Raw genomic sequence first — 22,541 nt, forward strand, 5'->3', positions numbered from 1 at the left:
TTTGCAGTAAATACATGATGGATATGGCTACACTGTCGGCTGAGAGTTATGCTAACGGAAAGGATGTAAGAAACAAGTGGAAGCATGTACATTAGTGAGCATGGTCATTGGTTAACTAGTGTGCTAACACACACAGTGCTATAGTTCAATGCCCTTAGAATGTTTCTCTCAGACTGTATTTCCACTGCTAGACATTTTGCCTTCTATGAAAATGCTCCAGAAAAGCATGTTCCACCTAAAATAGCCAGTGTAATTTTTTTCAGATTTAGAAAAGAAAAACCCTCTTTATTCCTTTCTCATTTCACCTTCTCCTTGTTCTTCAAAACAAGGCATTAATCAATGACAATAGAAACTGCTACTCTTAGGGCTGTCAATGTTTATAGCTTTGGGTTTAATAGCAAGGACATAAATACATACTTTTCATTACAGTTTTGCTGTTATTTGCTCATCATCCACAGTATCTGATATTATCATAACTCTTTGGTTGAAGCTATTAAAGTTACGGTTTGTAGCTCATACTGGCACGAAACAGACAGCCATAAAAACATATAAAAAAAGCTCACAGATTTAGATACAACTATTAGGCAGTATCAGTCATTCTCTCCCTATTCACATAAGAGCAAATCTAACCTTAGTATCTTGTATATTTGGCCTTCCTTATCCTTCACACCTTTGTCCTTCTGTAAAATTCCTTCAACTTAAACTACAGCCATGTTTGTCAATGCAGGTGCAGGAATCTGTTTGACTCTTTATGGCCAAGTGCTGCTAAGCAAACACAGTTCTGTTTCAGACAAAAGAAGCAGCTTGATTAGGGCTTAAAGAAAAGATGACTTGAAACTATGGTTACTATTGGCCATTGTGGTGCCTACCAAATTCTGGGCTGTGATAGCAAGGCTCCTCTTGAAGAGGACAATCTCCAATGGAAAATCTTCACAGGGAAGTTTTCCATCTCTAGATGATCAGCTTTGCCTTGGAAATTCCTCCAGTGGATCGCTGCCCAATAACTTTTTATCTAAGTTTGGAGGATTACGTGCTGTCAATACTTTGGCCTGTTTACAAGTGAGTGGGTAGAAAGACAATGAAGCAGTAAAACTTGCCTACTAATTAAAGATGGCCAACATGAAAATAAAGCCTCAGTTGAGACTTGTCAGGATAGCAAGTATCTGAAGATGGTGACTTAATGGGTATAAATCATTCATCTTCTGGCAGACAAACTTTCTTTCAGCTATGGCTTAAATTACTAACAAGAAATTCTAGATCAAATTCTGGTTTGATTTTAACTTTGCTGAATCTTGAGTTGTTGCTGGGCTGCTCAAGGATATGAACTAATCTTTCTGTCTTGCAGGGAGCAACCCACACTTACGTGTGCCTGACCAAAAATGCACTATTTTTACTAGGTTTTGAATTAAGGACTCCAAGCTATTTCATACTCCGTGTCAGTTTAAATTTCTATTCATGCCCTGTATCAGAGAGTGCAGATTTACAAAGTATATCATCAATGCTCTTTCATCTGTCTCCCTTCAGAACTTTTCAGTCAGATGTTGGCAGAGATTTATTTTTGCTGGGTTTTCCCAGCTTTCTGTGAATAATCCAGGCTTATCCTTAAATAACCTAATTCTTTATCAGAGAATATTAGAATTTGTTTTAGCCTCTAAAATTTCATATGGCTATCAAACAAAATAAAACATCCTTTAAAGGTCTTTATATAGATCTAATTGTATTCCTTTCTGAAGAATTAGCACAGTTAGCAGCTTCAGAATAGGTTTGATTTATATTTAAAGTAAGATGTTATTTTCTGTGAGCTACTAGAGGCTTGTGGTATCTGCTTCAGAAAAGGCCCAGAAGTGAGTGCATTTCTCACCCCTCTTTCTAGCAGCTCAATTGCTGCATTGTCATCCAAGCTGGTGTCTTAAGACTCTCTGACTGTGGGGTTCTTTTTGTCTTATTTGCTTGTGCCATTGTGGTGTGATATTGGAGCAAATTTATGTTACGTATTGCAATCTGTTCTTTAATAGTGCTGTTTTAGATGCCTTTCTGAAGCATCTTTACAAAACACTGCTGTTGCCAGGGTTAGCCCTTGCAAGCTCAATCCAGTAATGGTTTAGGAACTTCCTGAGCTGACCGGCTTATCTTCTTAGTCTTCTGTTCATTCCAACTTGCACTGTAGTTCCTAAATAATGGTTGTCATCTGGGTACATCACCTGCTTAGTATTACTCATTTTTTCCCATCAAAGCCTTTCTGATTTTGAAACCGCAGTCTTTGTCTGACTGTCTTAGAAGCCAAATCACCCTTACAATGGTTTTGTCATCCCATTACTGAATTTTAATGCTGCTGCTTTTCTTGGAACTTTCAGTCAAATATGTACTGTAAACAATTTGTTGTGTTGTATGGTAGTAAATGATGCCAAAATAATGAGAGGATTTGAGGGTAGAGGCTGAATGCTTCACCTTTTCTAATAATCAGCCTCTGAATCTTCTTAGGATCCCTGTGCCTGCGGTGGGTGAGAGGACACTGTCAGTTGAAATCTGTGAAAGTGCATTTACCTGTAATCTGTAGCGTGAATGAACAACATTTTTCAGCAAATTGTTTTCCTGTTATAAAATGCAAAACTGAAGCTTTGTGCTTGTGAGGCAGGCACAGCTGTCCCCAGCCTTTACTCTAAATGTTTTAAGATTCAGAAAAGACTTTCTAGCTACAGAGAGATAGTAAGCAAGACCTGTGAAGGGCCTGTGAAAGCTGAGATTTCAGACTCTGGTTCCGGATTAGGCATCCCAAGGGAATCCTGCAGCCTGTGTAGATAGGCTTCTTTTGTAAGTTAAATGCTGTTCGGGGAGAGAGAGGAAGCAATAGTGCTGAGCTCTGGAGGCCTTGGCTCTATGACTTGATACACTGCTGCTGTGCTTTGGCATCCCCTTCTTTTCATATTCCCATCAGCAGTGTTACTGCAGAATTTGTATTTCAGTACCATGCAGAGGACATTTGTTTTGAAAGAAACTAGAAGTGTCTCAGAAGGGAGATGAAACACCTCACTGTGTGTCCTGGCACGCATGGTGATGTGTCTGAGGATCTGCTCTGTCAGCAGTTCCCTTCCTTTTTATCTTCTTTTCTTTTCTAAGAATGCAGTGAGAGTGGAACCTGTTGTGGCCTTGTGAATAACTCACTGTAGTGTTTCCAGATGGTCTCTCTAAGTAAGGGTCTTTGTGTCAGTGTTTAAACAAGCTTACTTTCTGCAGCCCTGTGCGTGAAGGAGACGTTTGGTCGTGCAGGGAGAAGCAACTGCAGCACTGCAATCAGTGGCTGAATGGAATGGCTATAGATGCTTTATTCAGTGCCAGTGTTATTTTAGCTGGCAACCTCCTGTCTTGACTGAATTCCTCTTGACATCTGACAACGAGCTGACAGTCCTGGAGACTTCTCCTTCTGCAGTGAGACCTCCCACAGGAATGTCACTCCTGTGAGTAGGCAAACTTCAGATCGACCCACGAAGTGGAAGAATCTCCAGCTGAAATGCAGACCCTGTGACAGTCCTGTGGTCACTCCATTTTGTAAATGCCATTTGCTTAAGCACTGTTCTCCTGCTAGAGATAGGTTTGAATGTTCTCACAAAGCAGTGCCCTATTCTCACTGCAGGTGCTCATTTCTAATTCCTTTTAGCCCTACAACATGGTATATAAACCTACCACTGGGCATAAACTGCTTTGGAGTAGTTCCACTCCTTTAGAAGAGGAGGATGGGACACCTTTGGGAACAGGAAAGTTTTTGCTTGCCACAGACAGTTATGTACGCGAGGTCTATCTAGTGTATTGATCTTCAAACATTAGCGACTTAATTGACCTATAAAAGTGCTCTCTGCATTTGTGAGCATGGTTGGACTGAAGATTCTTAGTTTTGTCCAAATAGCTTAAAATTTTCTTTTATTACTTTCAGATAAATAATATGCCTGGTCACTGACCATTTAAAGGTAAATCACATTCCTGACTGTTCTTAACAAATGATTGTTGTTACCAGAACTACAGAACCAGGAAAATGAGAGAGAGTTTAAGGAAGTTTGAAGTGCTAGTGAAATATTTAGTGGAAAAAAAGAGAACATGAAGAGGTTTATTGCTGGGGTCCATTGCTTCTGTTTATGAGTTGGCAGAATGGGGAACCTGAGTCTGAAGTAAATCTCCTCTTCCTTTAATGGGGGGGCAAAAATCTGAACTCCTGTTTTTAGGCAACCTTGTCTCAGATGTTGGTGATGAATTGAGGTTTAAAGTTATGCTGGGAATATACAAGCCCTTTGGCAGGCACTTGTTATTTAGCAGAATTACTGCCTGTTAGACTTGTGTGCCCCTGCTGATGGCACTAATCTCCATGTTAGCAGACAAAGTACCAGCTGTGCCTGGTCCTATTTGTACTACTTTAGCCACATGGATGTTCATCCACTTAATTTAGAAATATTTCTCTGCGCTCATCATCAGCCACATGCAGGCAACTGAAATTGCCACATTCATTTTGACTTAGTTTTGAAAACGACAGATGCTACATTACTGTAAGACTGTGAAAGGGTTTTCTAGCTTTGTTTTTGTTTCTCATTTGTCTGTGAACATTTGATGTGTAAGTTATTCATGCTGATGAATGAGGCTACTTTTCTCCAACGAGGTCTGCTCCTCTCATTAAATGAAGCAGAGCTTCTATGGAGAAACTGGTGCCATTTATATTTAGGCAAAGGACTTAGAGACTGCTCCAGGACTCAGGAAGGAGAAGTTGGCATATGTGACTCACAAACATGCACAGATGTGTTATGTGGCAGTTATTACTTTTTCTTAATTATGTGACTTTTTCTCTAGCCTGAATAATTCAAATGAACAATACTACTGTGAGCGTGCCTAAAAGCATGTAACCTTCTCTGTCCTCTAGGTGTGTGGTTTGTGTTCTGCTTGCAGTGCACGTATTGAAATACAAAAGCATTTTCCAGGGCTTGCTTGTCAAGTGTGAGTCTTGCATAGCTGCTTCGCATGCCTGCCCACCTCCAGAGCTGTGTCACAGCTGTGGTGCAGGTGCCACCTTAACCTCATGGTCTAGCTGTACTCATGGTCACACATGAGGAAGGGGCTGGGCCATTGTGCTGCTTACCACGGCTCTGGGGCCCAAAGGATCCTGTTCATACAGACTGTGCCTTGTCCACCCTGTGGGTCGCACACTGCCTTTCACAAAACCTGAGGTACTGCCAGAGCTCACAATGAAAGATGGTACTTAGGGTGCTTAATGAAAAGTTTTGCAAGCCTAGGATGTGAAATGTGTGCTGTGTTGAAACTATTGTCCTTGTTTAAGCGTCTGCTTCATTGTGACTGTGGGCTTTGCCTTAAATCTGTATTCTGTACCATGTTATTTTCTTGTTTATGTTGTGTTTAGCAGTCCTTAATAATGTGTTTGAGTGGGGGTTTGCACTAGTTGATCTCCAAAGGTTCACTCCTCCATCAACTGTTCTGTAATACTGAGACACAGAAAGATGCCTGCAAAGATTTCGGAAAGACTAAAGCAAAACTTTCAGTTGCATTGATAAACACTGGCACAGGAGAAAGGTGTGTGGTAGAAGGGATCAATCTTTCCTTACTGGAAATAATTTTTGAATGGAAATATGAAAAAGGCTGATCAATTTTTTACAAAAAAAGCGTGTAGTGCTTGCCTCTGTCCTGAGTTCCATTTGTGGAGAGAAAAGTCTGTGGAGTTCCTTTGAATAAGATTTCAAATGCATTAGAGCAGAGAAGGTTTTTCTGGAAAATTGGCTCTGTCTTTTGCTGCATTTGGCATCTATGCTTGCTGAAGTTCATGGCAAAACTGAGTCTTGCTTCTTGTACAAATTATTTGGATGTGACCTTACTACTTTTATTTTGGCTGCTAACTTGAGCCCCAATGGCTAGTGAATGCTGGATACTTGCATTTAACCGGAGCTAAGCAGAAATTTGACAAAAATTTGCTCCCTTCAATTTGAAGGCTTTTGATTTACTTTTATTAAACAATTATTGTTGGATTTGCCTTTTGAGGAGTCTTTGTTTATGGCATTCTAAGCCAACAAAGACCAGCTAAGCTGGAGGATGGATTATCGAAAATCAAAGCTAGCTCTCCTAATGGGGACAATGGAATCCACTTGGTGTGAGCCTTGCTGTGACACCTGGGAGGCCCACACTCCAATATGATAAAGTATTTTCTTTGAGAGAAGGTCACCGAAAGTTCACTTCTACAGAGAAGTTCTTATTCTCAGTTAATGGGGCTCCCTGTTGCATGGTCTTGCAGTTGCCCAACATAAAAAGGATGGATTGTCAAAGAAATTACTTTTAAAGCTCCTCCCTGGCAAACTTATCTGAAAGGACAGACCAAGTGCTCTCCTGGCCAAATTGAGCGGTCCACAACCCAGCCACCCAAACTATCATGCCCCTTTGCACTTCTGCTGATTAGAATTTGTCAGCATTTTGATTTTGAACCTTTGTTTCTGGGCATGTTCTGTCCTTTAGGGTTGTTATTTTACAACAGACTCTCCTACCTGGGTTTCAGAGCAAGTCAATTGGACATGATGATATTTAAGGTCTTTTCCAACCTGAGCTATTCTATGATTCTATTTGATCTTTAAAGCTGTGGAAATAAAAAAAAAAAATCCTTTGAGAATTTTTCTAGTTCCAGTAAAACAACTTCTTAATTTAACATGAAATATATGCTTATTGTATGACACGTGGACCTTTTTAGTCCTTAAGAACTGAACAACTAAACACAAATTCAAAACATACAAGCAGAACCAAATTTGGCTTTTTTGTATGTGTGAGCTTTCCGTATGTAATGCTGTGTATATGTAAGTGAACTCTAGTCTTAACTGGGCTGAAATCCAACTGAAAATCTACAGTGGTTATTCTGTCTGGTCTCCTTCTGACTCAGCCGACTCATTTCCCTAGAAAGGGGAGAGATGGAAGTAGGATGTGAGAAGTATGATCAACATCATCTGCAGGGAGAAATAAGTATGGGCTATCTGGGCTTACTTCAGCTTGACTTTTCATGTGTAAATAGAGGTGCTGGGAGAAATACTGGAGAAATTTAGTTATCCTCTAAAAATTATTTTGATTTTGTGTGCATGGAAAAAGTAAGAATATTGGGCCAGGTTTTGATTTCAGTGGAGCTACACTGATTGTTATAATACTGGTACTGTATTTCTGTAAATTTAAAACACTAACTGGAGCATTATTTACCAGGTGGTTGTTTTTATTATTAATTGATTTTATTAAATCTCCTCCAAAAAGCATCCTGTGATGGCCTTTCTCTTCTCTTCTCCTTCACTAGTGCAGTTTAGAATAACTATGTTGGTTAATTGCCAACAAGGACAAGGCCATCCCCCTGCAGCCTGGAACTGCACGTGTGTACAATCTTCTGCTACTCAGGGGACAGTTGAATCAAACTTGATGCCTACAGCTTTGACTCTTTCATGTAAATGAGCTTTGGGTTTGGCCCGTATATTAAAACTCAAATGTGAAGTCAGCCCCCTTACTTTTATATGTGACCCTCATATTTTATGTAAAATGTGTACCACTGTCTTGACTATCAAGTGTTATCAGTCTGCAGTGGTCAGTCTTCTGTCTCCAATGATATTCATGGGAAATAAGCAGCTTTCTCAATAGAAGTCCCTGAATCTCATATAGCTTTTTGTCATGACAGACACTTAGAGAAAAGTGGCATTAATTCTGCATGTTTGCATTTGAACAGTGAACATCACATCTTCATTTAAAACTTGTACTGCTGAGAAGCTGTGCTTTGGCAAGAGAGACACCACTCCTCTAGATTAACTCTAGCTGGAGGCTCACAGAAGCTGCTCTGATGGAGAAATGAAGCTGCTGGGATGGAAACCTGAGCAGAATCTTCGCTGTTTTCTTTCAATAACAAATTTACTTTTGATAAAACCAGAGGCCTCTTGGTTTTATTAAATGTACCTCTCTGTTCCTTGGGATGGAGGTATAGCATCTGCTGTGACAGCTTCTACCTTGATTTTTGACTTCTCTCTAATTAGTTTATGTTCCAGTAAATCCTTTGTACTACAACTGCTTTAAGAATAATTGAAAATAAAACAAAAATAGGAGCTTAAATTGCTTATGGCTTGCTTTGTAAGGCTTCCAGGCATTTGAGCAATTTTGTTAACAAGTATCCTGTAACCTATTTCCAAAGGCCACTAGTAGATAATTATATTTGGTTAATTTACATACGTTCTGTTTATAATCCTAATTAGTTCTCCAACCAGTAGTCCCTAGGCAATATGTAGTCTTACCTCATTTTATTTGCCATCCCTAATGTGCAAATTCTCTTAATTTACAAAAAAACGCTGTTAGGTTTGGTTCAGGGCTTTCCCATTTCAGTGCACATCTAAACTGGTTGATTCCATGCTGATTTTAAACGTATTTGCAAATAAGTATTTTACATTTTTATAGATCTTATGTCTGAGAGCATTTTGCAATTTAGGGAAACTGACCTGAGTTTGACACAGAGCCTATTTTTATTGTGAAGAATCAGGCCAACCTATATTCAAATCTTTGGTTTGCTGGTATTTGTGAGCATGGGGTGGGGACAGAGATGTCAGGTCTGTGACAGCATCAGCAATTTCTATTGTTATCTTTTAAACACTACAATAATGTACTACAATTTTTTTTTAGAAAAGCCATTTGAAATGATTCCATTTAGACATCAAAGACTTCTTAGTATGATTCTTTTTGCTGTAATAAGGTCAGGCTTGCACTAATATTTGTATATACATATGTCTATATATATATATATTATATATATATATTATTTATTAGAGAGTGAGAGAGAGAGAGAGAGAGAGATAATTTTGAGATTTTCCTTCAAAGCAATAAAAAGAACCAAAGCTTCCCTTTCTTGTGCCATATTAAGTACTTTGGTAAGGCACTGAAAAAAGGGAATGTGGCAAGGTAGCCCATGGAGCAAGGAAAAGCTAAACTTGCAGTTTGCTTTACTTCTGCCCAGCTGTTCAGGATAACTGTCAGATTCTGTGAAACTCTGTTAGTTAATAAGTTGTAATACTAAAGCAAGTAGTTGATTTTTAAGTGACCAAAATGACAAATGGCTAGTGAGGAAAATCTCAAAGGTATCTGAGTAATTCTTGGCCAATTCTGGCACCTAAAGGAACTGTTACCTATTTTTTCCAAAGAAGCCATCACAATTTGATGATAATTTTACCTCATTACCTCATAACCTCTAGAATTTACAAGTAGAATAAAGACAGCTTAAGTGCTTTTCCATGCCTATTTTAAGGACTGTGATTCCAGAGTAATTATAGCTCTGCCTGTACATCTGAATATCTGAACTTTATTCTGCTATGGCATCTGCAATTAGGATGAACTGAACACAAAATCAGAGTAAAGAGGATGTGAGACAGAGACAGGAAGGATCATATATGAGTGTGTTGTGAAACTCGCAATTATGCTTTTCCTACTGTGCCACTTGTGACAGCAACCAGCTTTTAGAAAGTCAAGTGAAATCTTGGCTCAATAGAAATATCTTCCATAGCCTACAGCAGCAGCAGTACTTCATCCCAAAGGAAAGTATCATTTCAGGATATATTTACGGAGGATTATTAGTAGTGTTGGACTTCAAGGGGCAGTGACAATTTACATTAGCTTAAGAAGTATTTTCTAGTATTTAAAATAGCTTAGCACAGGATATGGTAGGCATATAGTCAATGCCAATTCTATGCTAACCCAGAAAAGGAATGGGGAAAAAAGCCCCAAATCTATGGCTTGCTTCTTGATAGCAGACAAAATGGATACTGAGAAGCTGTTAATCTTTTTCTTTCCGACTTTTGCCTATTATCATTCAGGTTATAATTTTGACTCTGAATAGTTACAATGGAAGAGTTCAGAACAGAAATTGATTAAGAGTTTGGAGGAGAATTTTTTAGTGGAAGAAAGCGAAAAGGGAGAGAGGGTGAAGAATCTAGGAGCTATTAATAATGAGTCTAATTTGCTATTTATCCGGAAAAAAAAATCAAGTTTATATCTTAATTCTTATTTAGAAACAGAAAACAAGAAAAGGAGTGAAATATCTCTTTGAAATTCATTTTTTGTCCTTTTCTCCATCTCTTTTAGTTTATAAATTTGTCTATTTTTAATGCAAACCTTTGCTGAAGTTTGTAGGTCAGTTTCATACACCATTAAGATACCATGAAACAAAACAGAAGAGTAGAAGTCCTATTTTTCTCTTGCTTACAGGTCATCCTAAATGCCTTGTGAGGAGAACATCTGCGCTGTTTGATTTTACTCTTCATATTCCTGCTACTTCTCTCTTGCCTCTTCCCTCCCCCTTAAGAAAACCTCAGTGCTGAATCTCCACCAGGTCAGGATCCAGTCCTTCCTCTTAGACTTGACTCTGGCAGCCCAGCCATGGGAGCTATGCTCTAGGGAAGAATGCTCAGCATGACGCAACCGTAAAGGAGTCAAAAAAAATTTAAATCATTTGAAATATAAAACAATAATTTATTTTACTTCATTTTACTTGTTAACATTTGCAGCTAGTGATGATTTAATGAAACAGCTTTTATAATTCAATACGTTCAAATCTATAAAGCAAACGGTAACTACCATGGGCTTTTCAAATTCCACAAACTGTCTTATATAAACAAATCAGCTGTACATGCACATTTTTTTCAAGAGGTTGCAATGTTTGCAAACATGCTTTAAAATCTTTAAAGCTGCAGTATACTTCTCTTTGCTTCAGGCTTTTCAGATGAAACCTATATACTTTCTTTAGAAACCTTAGAAAGAAAAATGCTTAAGTGTTGATGGTAACAATAAAAACTGCTGTTTGATAAATGTTAAATATTACAAGAGAATGGCTCTATTAGGAATTCAAGAATTCTGAGTTTAAACCTTGAGCTAAATATAGATAAACAGCACTCAGTGTAGAAGTGACCAACAGCAGAATAGTATCAGAAAATATGATTTCACAAAAAATACCTATGTGCAGTCGCTCTTGTGGGGTTTTGCATCTTTTTAGACAAAGAAGAGCATGGGTACCTTTTTATATGAATATAGTTTAAGCAAATTACCTGTGTAAGTATGGTTACTACATTTCTGATATTTAAACACTTTATGTAAAAGGTAACAAGTAAAAAAGTACAATCAGTATCCCAAAAAGCACTGCTAATATTGCCTCTGGAGGAGCTGGGGTGGGCAAACTTTCCCTCCACTTTATAATGGAGATTCTGGCACCCACAGTCGTAGAGTTCAGTATTTGAACTATAAACTCGATGACTGTATCTTATATACAAAAATCTTGCCACATTGAACGAGGCATTGATTTCTACCCCAATGGTAGCGTTTTATGTACATAATTTAGCAAGGATGATTATACAGTAGTCACTGACAGGAAGGAATTGTACACTCGTGTTCCATCTGGTGACTTTGTTCCATGGGTAAGCAGTTCCTGGATTGTCATCCAGTTGTCGAATATTTTTTTATTTCTTTTCTTCATCATTTTTTTGTGGCTCAGTTCAATGATATTCATCTCTTTCTTTTCTTCTGCACCTTGCTGTTCCTTTAAACAATCCAGCCTGCTCTGCATCATAAACTCACGTCTCCTCCTCTGCTCCTTTGCTTTCACTAAATGCTGCTTCCGCTCCTCCTTACTCCAGTAGCGGCCCATCTTCATTTCACTTATGGCATCATCATCAGTAGTCATCCCACTGCGCTCTTCCTTAATCTTTATGGCTCGTTCTCTCAGCAACCTGTCCCTGACTGGTCTCTTGGTAATGTAGCGGGTTCCATCGCTTCGGACCTTCACTTTCCACTCCATCCTCGGCTCACTCTGGCTTGCACTGAAGTCTTTGCACATACTCACCAGACTCATTTGGCTCTGTGCATATTCCACTGCTGATTTCTGTTGGATCAGCTGCATGTAGCTTTGATAGTGCTGTGCATGAGCAGGAATATGAGCATGCTTATATGGAGAGTGGTGGTATGGGGAGACATAGGAGCCAGAAGGTTTTTGACCATGAGTAGGGCTTTTGCTTCCATCACTGACTTTTCTCTCCTTGCATTCCATCTGTTTGCTAGTGTCAGGATCTTTTGCAGTTGAATGGCATTTACCAGTGCTGGATTCATGACTTTCTGAGCCAGCAAATAAATTCTTTTGGGAGACATTATATGCCACTGCTCCCTCATTACCTTGACAGTTGATGCCTTCTGCAGTTCTGCGCAAGGAATTGTCAGGAGAAATCTCGAGTGTGAGCGGAGTGCTTCGGCAGCTTTCACCTGTGTTGTATGCACTCGAGCTATCCTTGTCAGACTTCTCCGGGAGCTCTGTAATGTCTGAGAGCTCATGCCTGCGAACATCGATGCTTGTGTTGTAGTTGCGGAACCCACTGTTATGCAGCATCCAGGGCTCCCGGTACTGATCCTTCAGCTGCTGCATTTTATGAGCTCTCACAATATTCAGGCACTCTAGCTCAATATTGCGCAGCTCCTCATTCAGCATCTCCAGCTCTTTGTCAACACTTTCTTGGTCACTTTTGCTCATATCCAGAGTGCTGGTATGGTAATACAGGCTGTAAGGGTTGGCAGACTTCACCTGACATTTGAGTTCCAGCAGTTCCCGGAATCGCTCACATTCGTCTACAGGGATGCCAAGGAAGTCGACATCTGTGCAGTCGGCTGAGATAAACGACTCGTTGCTGAACTGCATATCGCCACTTCCAAGAGTGTCATGACTGTATGTCAGCTTCTTCTGGCTCCCTAAAGTGTTAGAGGAAGTGGTGTGATCATCTGCATTGTTTTCTTGCTCAGAGCTCTCATCATTCCGAGTGCTGTCGTCTGTGCGCCCTACGCCACTGTCCTTCTCGTGCTGGTTAGATAAAATAGTGGCTGTGTCGGTGGTACCACCATCTTCCTCGTGCTTCTTCTAACATAAAAACCAAAAGACAAAGAGAAATTATTGCAAGGACAAAATATCTCAGGGTGTCTATTATGTAATAGTTTTCTTAATTGCTACCTGTTACACTTGATGCATTTTGATTTTTAGAAAGCATGGAAATGGTGACCGAAAACACGCCTTGATTTGGATGACCTTTTCAGAAGAACTTGGTCTGATTACAGTTAGAGAGGAACAACACTAGAATCCAAAATTTCAACACGTTTCTTCTGGCATTTAGCTACACAAAATTATCCAGTTCTACTGTGGTGCCAAAATGAGAATATCGCTCTTCCAAAAATGTGGCTCCCACAATGGATGTAGAGTTTTAAAAAACTCCAGACAAAAAATGAGAAACTATTCATGAACTTGTATGACTACGTTGATTGTGGCAGGATAACAGGGAATCCAAGTCCAAATCTGTCTCTCTGCATAAGCTTGCTATGCAAAAACATTTTCTTTGTCTTTCTTGTCAAATATACAGACTTCAGTCATTTGCCTCAGTTGCCCATTTGTATTTTATGGCTTTGGAAGACAGGCAGTTTTTGATATATGTGTGTATGTCAAATAGGGTATTTTATACAGAGAGCTCTCTGCCTCCTTTATTTATACTATACTTAGCTTCTACTTTTGTTACTGATCACAGCCAGAATGGCACATTTGTGAGAAGATCATGTTGTCATAATGTCAAAAATGGAAAAGGTAACATTTAAAAATAATTTAGTCCCCAAGAAGTTGTTCGTGGATAGACATATAACCTCTCGATTTTGCAGTAAGTCTTTTTGCTTTGATTGTCTTTTGAGACACTAAACGTATTCAGTCAGGCTCAATATTGGAATATTGAGTGCAATGTGAAGCTTTGACACCATTGCACAACAGAACAGCAGTACCTGCTGAAGCATGCTGGCAGTAAATTGCATTGCCTGGTGGTGCTGCTCCTCTAACATGTCCATGTGCAAGTCATCCAGAAAATCATTTCTGTCATCATCCATCCATCCTTCATCCAGCTATGTGAGAAAGAAGGGAAAAAAAAACCAAACCAAATGTTGTCAAAAGAATGAAAACTTGTAAATTAGGTTCCTTCTTTGTGGAAGGTGATTGGGAAATTTTGACACTCCTTCCTGTGACAGTGCTGCTATGTCCTGTAAGGATGCACCCATCTACTGAGTGTGGGCATTGACACTTCTACCTTCCCCCACCTCAAACTTCAACAGCATGGCTTTAACGTCAACAGCCCTTTGCATGAAACCAATACAGTCTTTTTCTCCATGGAAATGCTTCTTAGCATCAGGGCTGTTCTGGTTTGCATGTCATTTGATTAGGATGTATAAAATGCTCCAGGGTGCAAGGCTTAAGTATACCACTTGTAAGGCAGCATGGAGGGCCAGGAGCAAAAATGCTTGCACTGGATATGTGAGTCTTTTTACTCCCAACCTGTCAGCCCCAAGGGAGAGAGCTCAGAAACATGTAGGCTAACAAGACAGTCATGAGCATGACCCCGTGTTTCTGCGTGCATTGGCAAGGGTTGCTTTCCCAGCACATGGAGCAAGAGACAGATCAAACAACAGTGCTGTTTGTTCAGCATCTTTGTTGTGCTAATCCCCACTCCATGAAGGGAGCTGGTACAACCTTTTATTAAGCTGAAGATGCTTCTTGACAGTATTTAACTACATTAAGAGATGGTATTATAAAGGGATAAATAATAGATGTTTTAATGAATGATTTATCAATAGCTGTAGGATTTAGAATTCAGTATGGTCTTCAAAGCCACAGCTTGAAATCATCCAAAGTATCTTGCACTGATAGTTGTAACATACACTGCAGCATACATAAATCACTGAAATTCTTATACATTGAACTGTAATATAATGCATATCTGTAAGTATAATGACTACTGTATTCTATTATTTTATACCACATGTATGTCCAGTCAAACAATTTAATATGGTTTTAGATAGATTTGGTGGATTTATTTCAGTTAAAATTCTTCAATGGTAAATACTTTCTACAAAACAGCAAGTCTTTTAATTAAGACTTTATTTATTTAATACTACAGTACCTGAATTTCTGGTCTTGCAACAAGTAAGGAGATATTCTTGCTCTCTTCACTGGTGAGAAGTGCTACGGCTTCTTCTCGGTTCTGTACCTCTATGCCATTGATCTTTAAAGGAAAGAGCAACAGAATGACATCCTTTCACACAGATATTTAAATACTGCCATAGTCAGCTCTAGAGGGCTGCATGGCTGGATAGATCCCAGTGCAGTACAAGCCAGAGAGCTTGAATCAACAGCCATGTTGTTTAGGTAATTGTCAAGCAATGGATGCATGAAGCTGTTCCAAAGCTGTGCGGATGATGCACAGAGCTTGTTATGAGAACAGAAACTAGACTGGGAGCAGAGTCAGCTCCTGTGGGTAGAAAGGAACGTCCTCATATGGGACAGGTGAAGCTATGAACACCATCCCCAAAGATTACATGGGATGTGGATGTCTACATGCTTTAGTCTCTGTGTAGGAGATAGACCACTTCCATCAAAATCCCTATGGTGTAAGATTGCACTGCTGTCCTTCTGGCATGCAGAAGTGGGTGTTCAGCCTGCAGTGTTAGACACCCTGTTCATGAGGCTGTCCACTGAGATTCTGCATGTAGGGTCAGAATGGATTTTTTTTGTGGTAGAAGGAAAAGTTCAAGGTGTATCAGAATATGTGCTGTAAACAGATGGAATCTACTGACAAAATCCTCAGCCTGTAGACCAGGCTAGTATACAGCTTTACCTGGCCAGGAATATCAAAATTTGACTGATACATAGCAGACGAAATTCAGTTGTCTTCAGAAAGTTAAAAGGGACTATAAGAATGTTGAAAGGAACTTTATGAGCAACCTGGTCTAGTGCAAACTGTCTGTCCACGGCAGGGGAACTGGATGATCTTTAAGGTTCGTTCCAATCCAAACCATTCTACCATTTTAAAGGAGTGATTTGTAAAAATGACACTGAAATGAAGATGTGGAATTAAAATGGTTGCAGCAGTAGGTTATAGTGTGTTACCAGACTTTCAACCTATACACACATACTTGAATAATGCGATCCCCTTCTCGAAGTCGACCATCTTTTGCAGCAATACTGTTGGGATCGATCTACAAAATAAGAGAACTGTAAGCATTTTGGAGATTTTAGGCCTCAGCCTCTTAATTCCCAGCGTAACCCCAGCATTAGTAAGATGACTCATGGTAAGCCACTGTGCCTGTCATTGCTGCTACATAGTTGTTGCATCTTGTTAGTGATTACAGGACTTTTCCTTGCTTATGGAAGACAAAATGAAATGCAGGTTAATATGCCAAAGTCAAAACCAAAACACTACTTCCCAAGAGATGTCTTCAGGGACTGTAGGTTTATCATGTTTGCATGATATTTAGTTACCTCATAATTTAACATTTTGCTTTACAGCACATTACTCTAATTAGAACCTAAAGATTTTGCCTACAGAGCAGGAAGGATTATAACCTAAGTGATGCATTCTAAAGGAACAGTTTAGACTTAGCTGATTTTTCCTCCCCAAACTGCTGTTGTGAAGTTTGAAATTGATCCGTGTGGTAAAAAGATTCTATAAAATGCTAACTATTTTATGAAAGGAAGCAAAGAGAGACAAATGAGCCCCAAATCTTTGCAAATAAACATGTAGATTTCTTTTTCTTCATTTAAACTATTTCTGGAATAACCGAGAACAAAAATAAAAGACAGAATGTATTACAAATCCTCTGAAAACGTCATCTGAAATTGAATGTTGAGAATATGTTAGGGAAAAATGAACACTAAATGTCAATATAACAGAAGCTGTTAGCCACACAAAAAGAGTTCTTATAAATTATAAGAGATAATCAGACATTGCAAAGTCCATGTCTTTCTGTGATGCAATGGAAAAGAAGCAATGTTTAATGTGAAATGTTTCTACAGGTAGAACTCAGGTATTTTTAATGAGTGTAAGTCTTGAGTACAACACATATTTGGTGTTTGTACAGACTGAAATAGGGTAACATCACAGCTCTCTTCTCTAGACTTCAGAACAGGGAACATGCATACAAATAACAAAGGCAAGCATTTGTTCTGGGGTAGTTAATAATGTTCAATACTGGAGAAACTGTCAATTTAACATTGCTTTCCAAGTGAATAAAGAGCCTTCTGAAGGCTGTGTGTTTGTTTTTTTCCACTGTATTTCTAAAGATTTCTCACTGAAGTCAGTGGGAGTTGGACTTCAATGGAACAGGATTTCACTCAGTTTGAAGAAAAGGAAAAATAATTAGATTTCTTCCAATTATTACTTTCTAGCTGTTGTTTCAATATGGTACAAATAGAAGCAAGGAGTTGTCTTAAATATCTAGCGCTGCAGTTTAAAAGACAAATTTTATCTTAGGGGAATCAGCCCAATCGTACCTCGCTCACATAAATACCAGTGTCATCTTCATCATCCGTTCTGTAACACACGGTAAGACCAAGCTTGTCCTGGCTGTTCACTCTGTGCAAATCTACTTCCTGAGGTTAAAAAAGAAAAAAGAAAAAGAAAAAAGAAAAGAAAAGAAAGAAAGAAAGAAAAGACAGTGAGATACTTGTGATAGATGGAAGCTATTTTTCAAATACAATGAAAATATTTTGCGTAAGTGATATAGTGGATGTCTTCTCATTTTACTGTGTAGGCTAGCTTAACTTACTGAGCAAAACGTGATTATATGCGTACAATCAATTCTTCGGGCATTTTTGGCCCCTCTATCAATACACTGTCATTTTGAAAATAGACCTTTTATTGATCTTAGAGAAAAAAAATTACCTGTATTTCATATAGAGGTAAGACTTCAAATACTATAATGCTTATGAAGTATGATTTCATTATTTGCCACAACTGATCTACATATTTTCTTATAAGCAGGGATTTTTTTCTGTCTCTTCAGAGGAAAAAAGATAATATTCTATTATCTTAACTTGTATAATTTTTATGAAGTGATGTAATAAGTTTCTCATACTTGTGATTGAAGATGAATATATGGTTATCAAAGCATTTGGTACTGGTAAGAGAAATACACTAAGTGCCTCAATATCTTGCAAAAGTGTCATGTGAGTAGGTTGTGATTTTACCATTCCAGGGCTCTGCGGTGGTCATGTTGGTCTTGGAGACATTTAAGCCATCTTAATACATGGTTTTCCCCAGGACTTTTTGCCACAAGGATTTCATCTGGGTTGTTTTCTCCTACATTTGCTCCTGGTTTGTATAAAAGTGTTGCAAGATGTTCACCAAGCTGTGGGATGCTCCTGTGTAAACATCTCTGTTTTCCTCCCTTCTGAAGGACGTCCCAAGAACCAAGGGAGCCTAACACACTTAACCATCTTACTGTGACTGCTGCATCGTCTCTTCCACAGGGAGGAAGTCTGGTTTGCACCAGCTAGAGAAGGAGTAACAAGTTGTGGTTTTTTTTTTACTCTACTCTCTGTGGAGAGGAAGGCTTTGAAAAGGGCCTTGCTTCTCTGCAGCTTAAACCTGGCTATGAGACTTCAGCCCCATTGCAGTGAAGGGATGGAGTGAGGCCAGGCAGACAGGGCAAAGGGACCTGTGCTAAGAAGGGGGAACAGCTGCTGTGTGAGCTGAGGGCTGTCCCTGCCAAGGGCAGACCTTGCTATGCTCGGGGTGCATCCAGCTTGGACCTTGCGTTCCTGTGAAAATTCCTGCTAACAGGATTCATTATTTCTGAGCGTCTCTTCTGTTTTGACCTGCGCTGTGCCATTTGTAAGGGCAAGATAATAAAACAAGCTGATATGAATAATTTATTGGCATGTCAAGATGACAGCTGCCAAGATCAGCAATCTCATGTTATTTACTTGTCAACATGTGTAATTTCTTTTTTTTCAAGAAGCATTGCTGTAAATGTCAGTGACATTTCAGATGGTATTCAAATGGTTTCAATCAATAGTATCCATGGTGAGCTGCTGCTCTTTTTCTCTTTTTCACTCTCTTTTGTTAAACACTGGATGAACACAATGCTTTAATAGTTTTTTTTTGTTTTGTTTTGTTTTTTAAAGATTTCTAAGCTTTGGGGGATTTCTAGAGAGGAGGCAAAAAATTTTCAGTAGAAGTGAGACAAAATAAACTTGATTCCAGCCTTAGTTGATGTGATTAATCCTTGGAAGTACCATTGCAGCTAACTCATTTATTCTGGATGCAATCAGGCTGTGATTTAGAGATGAGGTGAGAACGTGTTGAATTGGACATAATTCAGGCATATTTCCTGCTTGCTTTAGCAAAAAGACTTCATGTTTTGAGGAAAGTTTTCATACAGTTTAGTTGTTTGAAAATGAAATAACTGAGAAATTAGTGCAATAGCTCACTGCTGTTTGTTATGCTGGTACTGAAAACATATATACTGTGTTTAAAAAAAAAATTATATATATATATGGCAGTTTTGGTCATATTTGAAACAGATCCTTTGTAAGGATGAACACTTGCCAGCACTTCTTGGAGTGCAGGCAGCAAGGTAGTAGCTTTGTTCTTCCTTCTGCCCTTCAGCATGTTTTAATAACAATAGATGTTTTTCCAACAGTACACAAGTATGGAGAGTACTGTGATAATTAAAAAATAAGTAAGAGTCTATATTTAAAGTAAACTTTCTCTGACATCTTTAATACACTGGAAGGTAATAAATGATCTAGTGTATTAAATAGTATATATTTTAAAAAGAGAACAGACACGTATGCTTTAAAAACAAGCTCACAAATAAAGCACCCAAAAGCTAAAGCAAATAGAATACTCTTAGAGCAGGTGTTTGAAACCTCAATTTTTATGAATAATTTGTTGACATTCTTACCCTTGGGTACAATCCCTCTAGTCCTTGGCAGGAATGGAATAACTTGGTTTGATGCTGCCCAAATAAGATAATTTTGTGTACTTAGTGGTAGGAACAGCTGCTGTCTATGGGTCTTTGCATCAATAAAGTTTTAATATAATTAAATTGAAATTTTTGAGAGATGAAAGTATGCAATTCCAGTTGGAATTGAAGAATCAACTCCAGCATCTTCCAAGCAAAAGTTATTTCCCTTGTTCGGGGTGGAATCTGTACAACGTATACATGAAAAGGAAAAACAGAACAGAAAATTGGCACCTGCAAGTACAGATATTGTGGTAGCTTGAGTAATTGCACTAGGAATTAATTAAGCTCTAGGAATTAATGTGGACCTAAAGAACTTTGAAGGTTTATGTCTGGACAATGCCATTGGACTTGCCGTGTCTTCCTCCTCTCTCTGCTGCTCTGCCCTGCTGGACAGCCCAGGGCCCAAGTGTGTGAGCCTGCAGTGCTGTGTGCTCCTGCTGCAGAAGCAGCCACTGCATGCACAGCAGTGCCTGGCCTGCTTCCAAAGCCCTGCTAGGCACCTGCTCATTCAGTTTGTGCAGGCATGCTGCACAGGCAGGAGATGAAAGAATATTTAGTGCTCAGCCAGGGCTCAGATGCTGTTGTAATGAACGCTTTATGAAATGCATCAGCCACCTACAATGAGGAAGGGGGATCCTGAAGTGTCCCAGCACCTGGTCTAGATCTGCACAAATTAGTTAGCAGACTATGCTGGTATGGACAAAATGTGTCAGTATCAAGGGATGTGTTAAAATGATAATTGTGAAAATCTCACATATGGTGTAAGTTTTACACAAATACTTTCAATCTTTTGCTGCTTTATGCCAGGTTAAAGTGAGATTTTGAGAGATGTTTGAGAAAAACAAGCTTGCACAGGAGATTTGTTTGAAAAATTACTAGCTCCATGTGAAAAGCAGGGCCAAGGAGGGCTCAAAGTGCTTGCTGCTTAAATCCACATGGCATTTGGAGAAGGCAGGAGGAAATAGATGTGCACTGTGGCATTATACCTGCAACTGTCCATAATAATAGATTAGGATAAGTAGTAATAGTAAATTAACCTCTGTAAACTCAAGAAAGCCTTCATGTGCAACAGATTATTGGATTATTGTACTGGTGATTTAAAATTATGACATGCTTGTGTATTTATAAAGATCCAAGTCCTTTTTCTAACAAGACAAAAATGAAAGTAGAAAATTGGAAGGAATGGCAGTAATGGATAAAAAAAAGAAAATAGTGCAAATGTTCAGAAAGTACTGTCCAAAGTTTGCACAGTAAGTACTCCGTCCTTTGTCTCTCTCTGTAAAAAGTGGTTCTTTTTTTTTTTTCCTGAGCTGACTTCTGAGATACCTGCTGAGCAGGGCCCACTTTTCAGCACAGTCATTGCTAAGGTGTGAGAGCACATTTCTGTCCTCCTGGCATCAGGGCTGTGCCTGCAGTGGGGGGAGAGTGGTCGCAGCCCTTTGGAATAGGCATGAGGTCAGTGGCAAAGAGCCAACTAAAAAAGCAACTTCAGCTTTTAAAATGAAGAGTTCATGTATGTTCAAGATGGAGTGAGAGCAGGAGAAAGGAGATTTTCTAGATGCTAGCAAATGTTTCGTGTTGCCTTTCATCTCCAAGCTGTGCTGTCAACTCTGATGAGCTCAGTTCTCTGCTCAGAAAGAACAGAGTTGGATATAGGCGTAGGGTAAAGGACAAAGTCAGATGTGAGAGAACAAGTGTCCTTTTAGATTTAGAATGTTCTCTTTTGTAATCTGAGAAAATTAGCTCACTGAGAAGTCCCTCACTTAGGCTGTATGGTTGTTTGAATAAACATATTAATGCATAATACTGCTGGGGAAGCCTGCAGTGGCATTATTCTTCCTTTATGAACCCAAAGTGACTTCTGGATGCGCCTCTGTGAAAAATGAATGTACTTTAATTTGCAATTGAATCCAGAAATAGAATAGAATTCAAGATTTAGACCTCCTTTCCTGGTGGCATGTAAACTTAAAGAAAAGGGAAATAATATTTGCTTATTTTAGTAGTAGGAAATATATTAGCAGTTACCTCCAAATCCTCAATTTTTAGATACATATTGAGAGAGAGAACTGAGAACACAATTTTGGTGTCTTGGCAATACTGCCAGCATAAATTCCTTCCTGAGAGTTATTTACATTAGAAGCTTGTTGTGAAACAGTATTTCACTGTTTTGTGCTTTGTTTACTTGGTACAAATCACTAACCACTCAGCTGTAGACCATAAAAGTTTGGATGAGGAGCTGCTGATTTAAATTCAAAGCACGTTTTATGGGCACAGAAACCCATAGGGCTGACTTGATGGCTTTCTTACTTTAGGCATTCTTGCTGCAGTCAATGAAACAGTGCCTCTGTGGTCCTTTAAAACATATCTATCAAAAGGCAAAACAAAAAAGCAACTAGCCAGTTGAGTTCCTGTTAGCACTTTGACCTTACCATTGATCATAGTCACTACAATTTGAACAGGAATCTTTAGTGGTTTTTAAGAAATACTATTAGGCTACAGAGACTTTTCTAACGTTCATCCCCCTGTGCTACTGAGCTGATCGCCTTTTACCATCAAGCACTATATCAATGTCAAAATTATTAATGTTGTGGTTTAAGCCATATTAATGTCTGGCTACTGAAGTGCATGTGTTTAAACTGTTTTCAGCTCAACTGGTTGACCTTCTAATGGAAGCAATATGATTTATCTACAATATT

General features: G+C 38.9%; 1 protein-coding gene across 1 annotated transcript in view; it reads right to left on the reverse strand.

Moving 5' to 3' along the window:
• Positions 1-10,482: 10,482 nt before the first annotated feature.
• The window catches only part of PDZRN3 (PDZ domain containing ring finger 3), a 119,295-nt gene continuing 107,236 nt past the window's right edge, over positions 10,483-22,541 (reverse strand). Inside the window, exons 6-10 of the mRNA XM_085235723.1 lie at positions 17,366-17,464; positions 16,009-16,071; positions 14,997-15,098; positions 13,828-13,944; positions 10,483-12,928 (exon numbers count right to left, since the gene is read on the reverse strand). Coding sequence (XP_085091849.1) covers positions 11,378-12,928; positions 13,828-13,944; positions 14,997-15,098; positions 16,009-16,071; positions 17,366-17,464 — 1,932 coding nt within the window. The 3' untranslated portion in view covers positions 10,483-11,377. The remainder of the gene's footprint in view (positions 12,929-13,827; positions 13,945-14,996; positions 15,099-16,008; positions 16,072-17,365; positions 17,465-22,541) is intronic.

This window comes from Meleagris gallopavo, chromosome 14 (assembly GCF_905368555.1).
Source record: "Meleagris gallopavo chromosome 14, MGAL_WU_HG_1.1, whole genome shotgun sequence".
NCBI classification, from domain to species: Eukaryota; Metazoa; Chordata; class Aves; order Galliformes; family Phasianidae; genus Meleagris; species Meleagris gallopavo.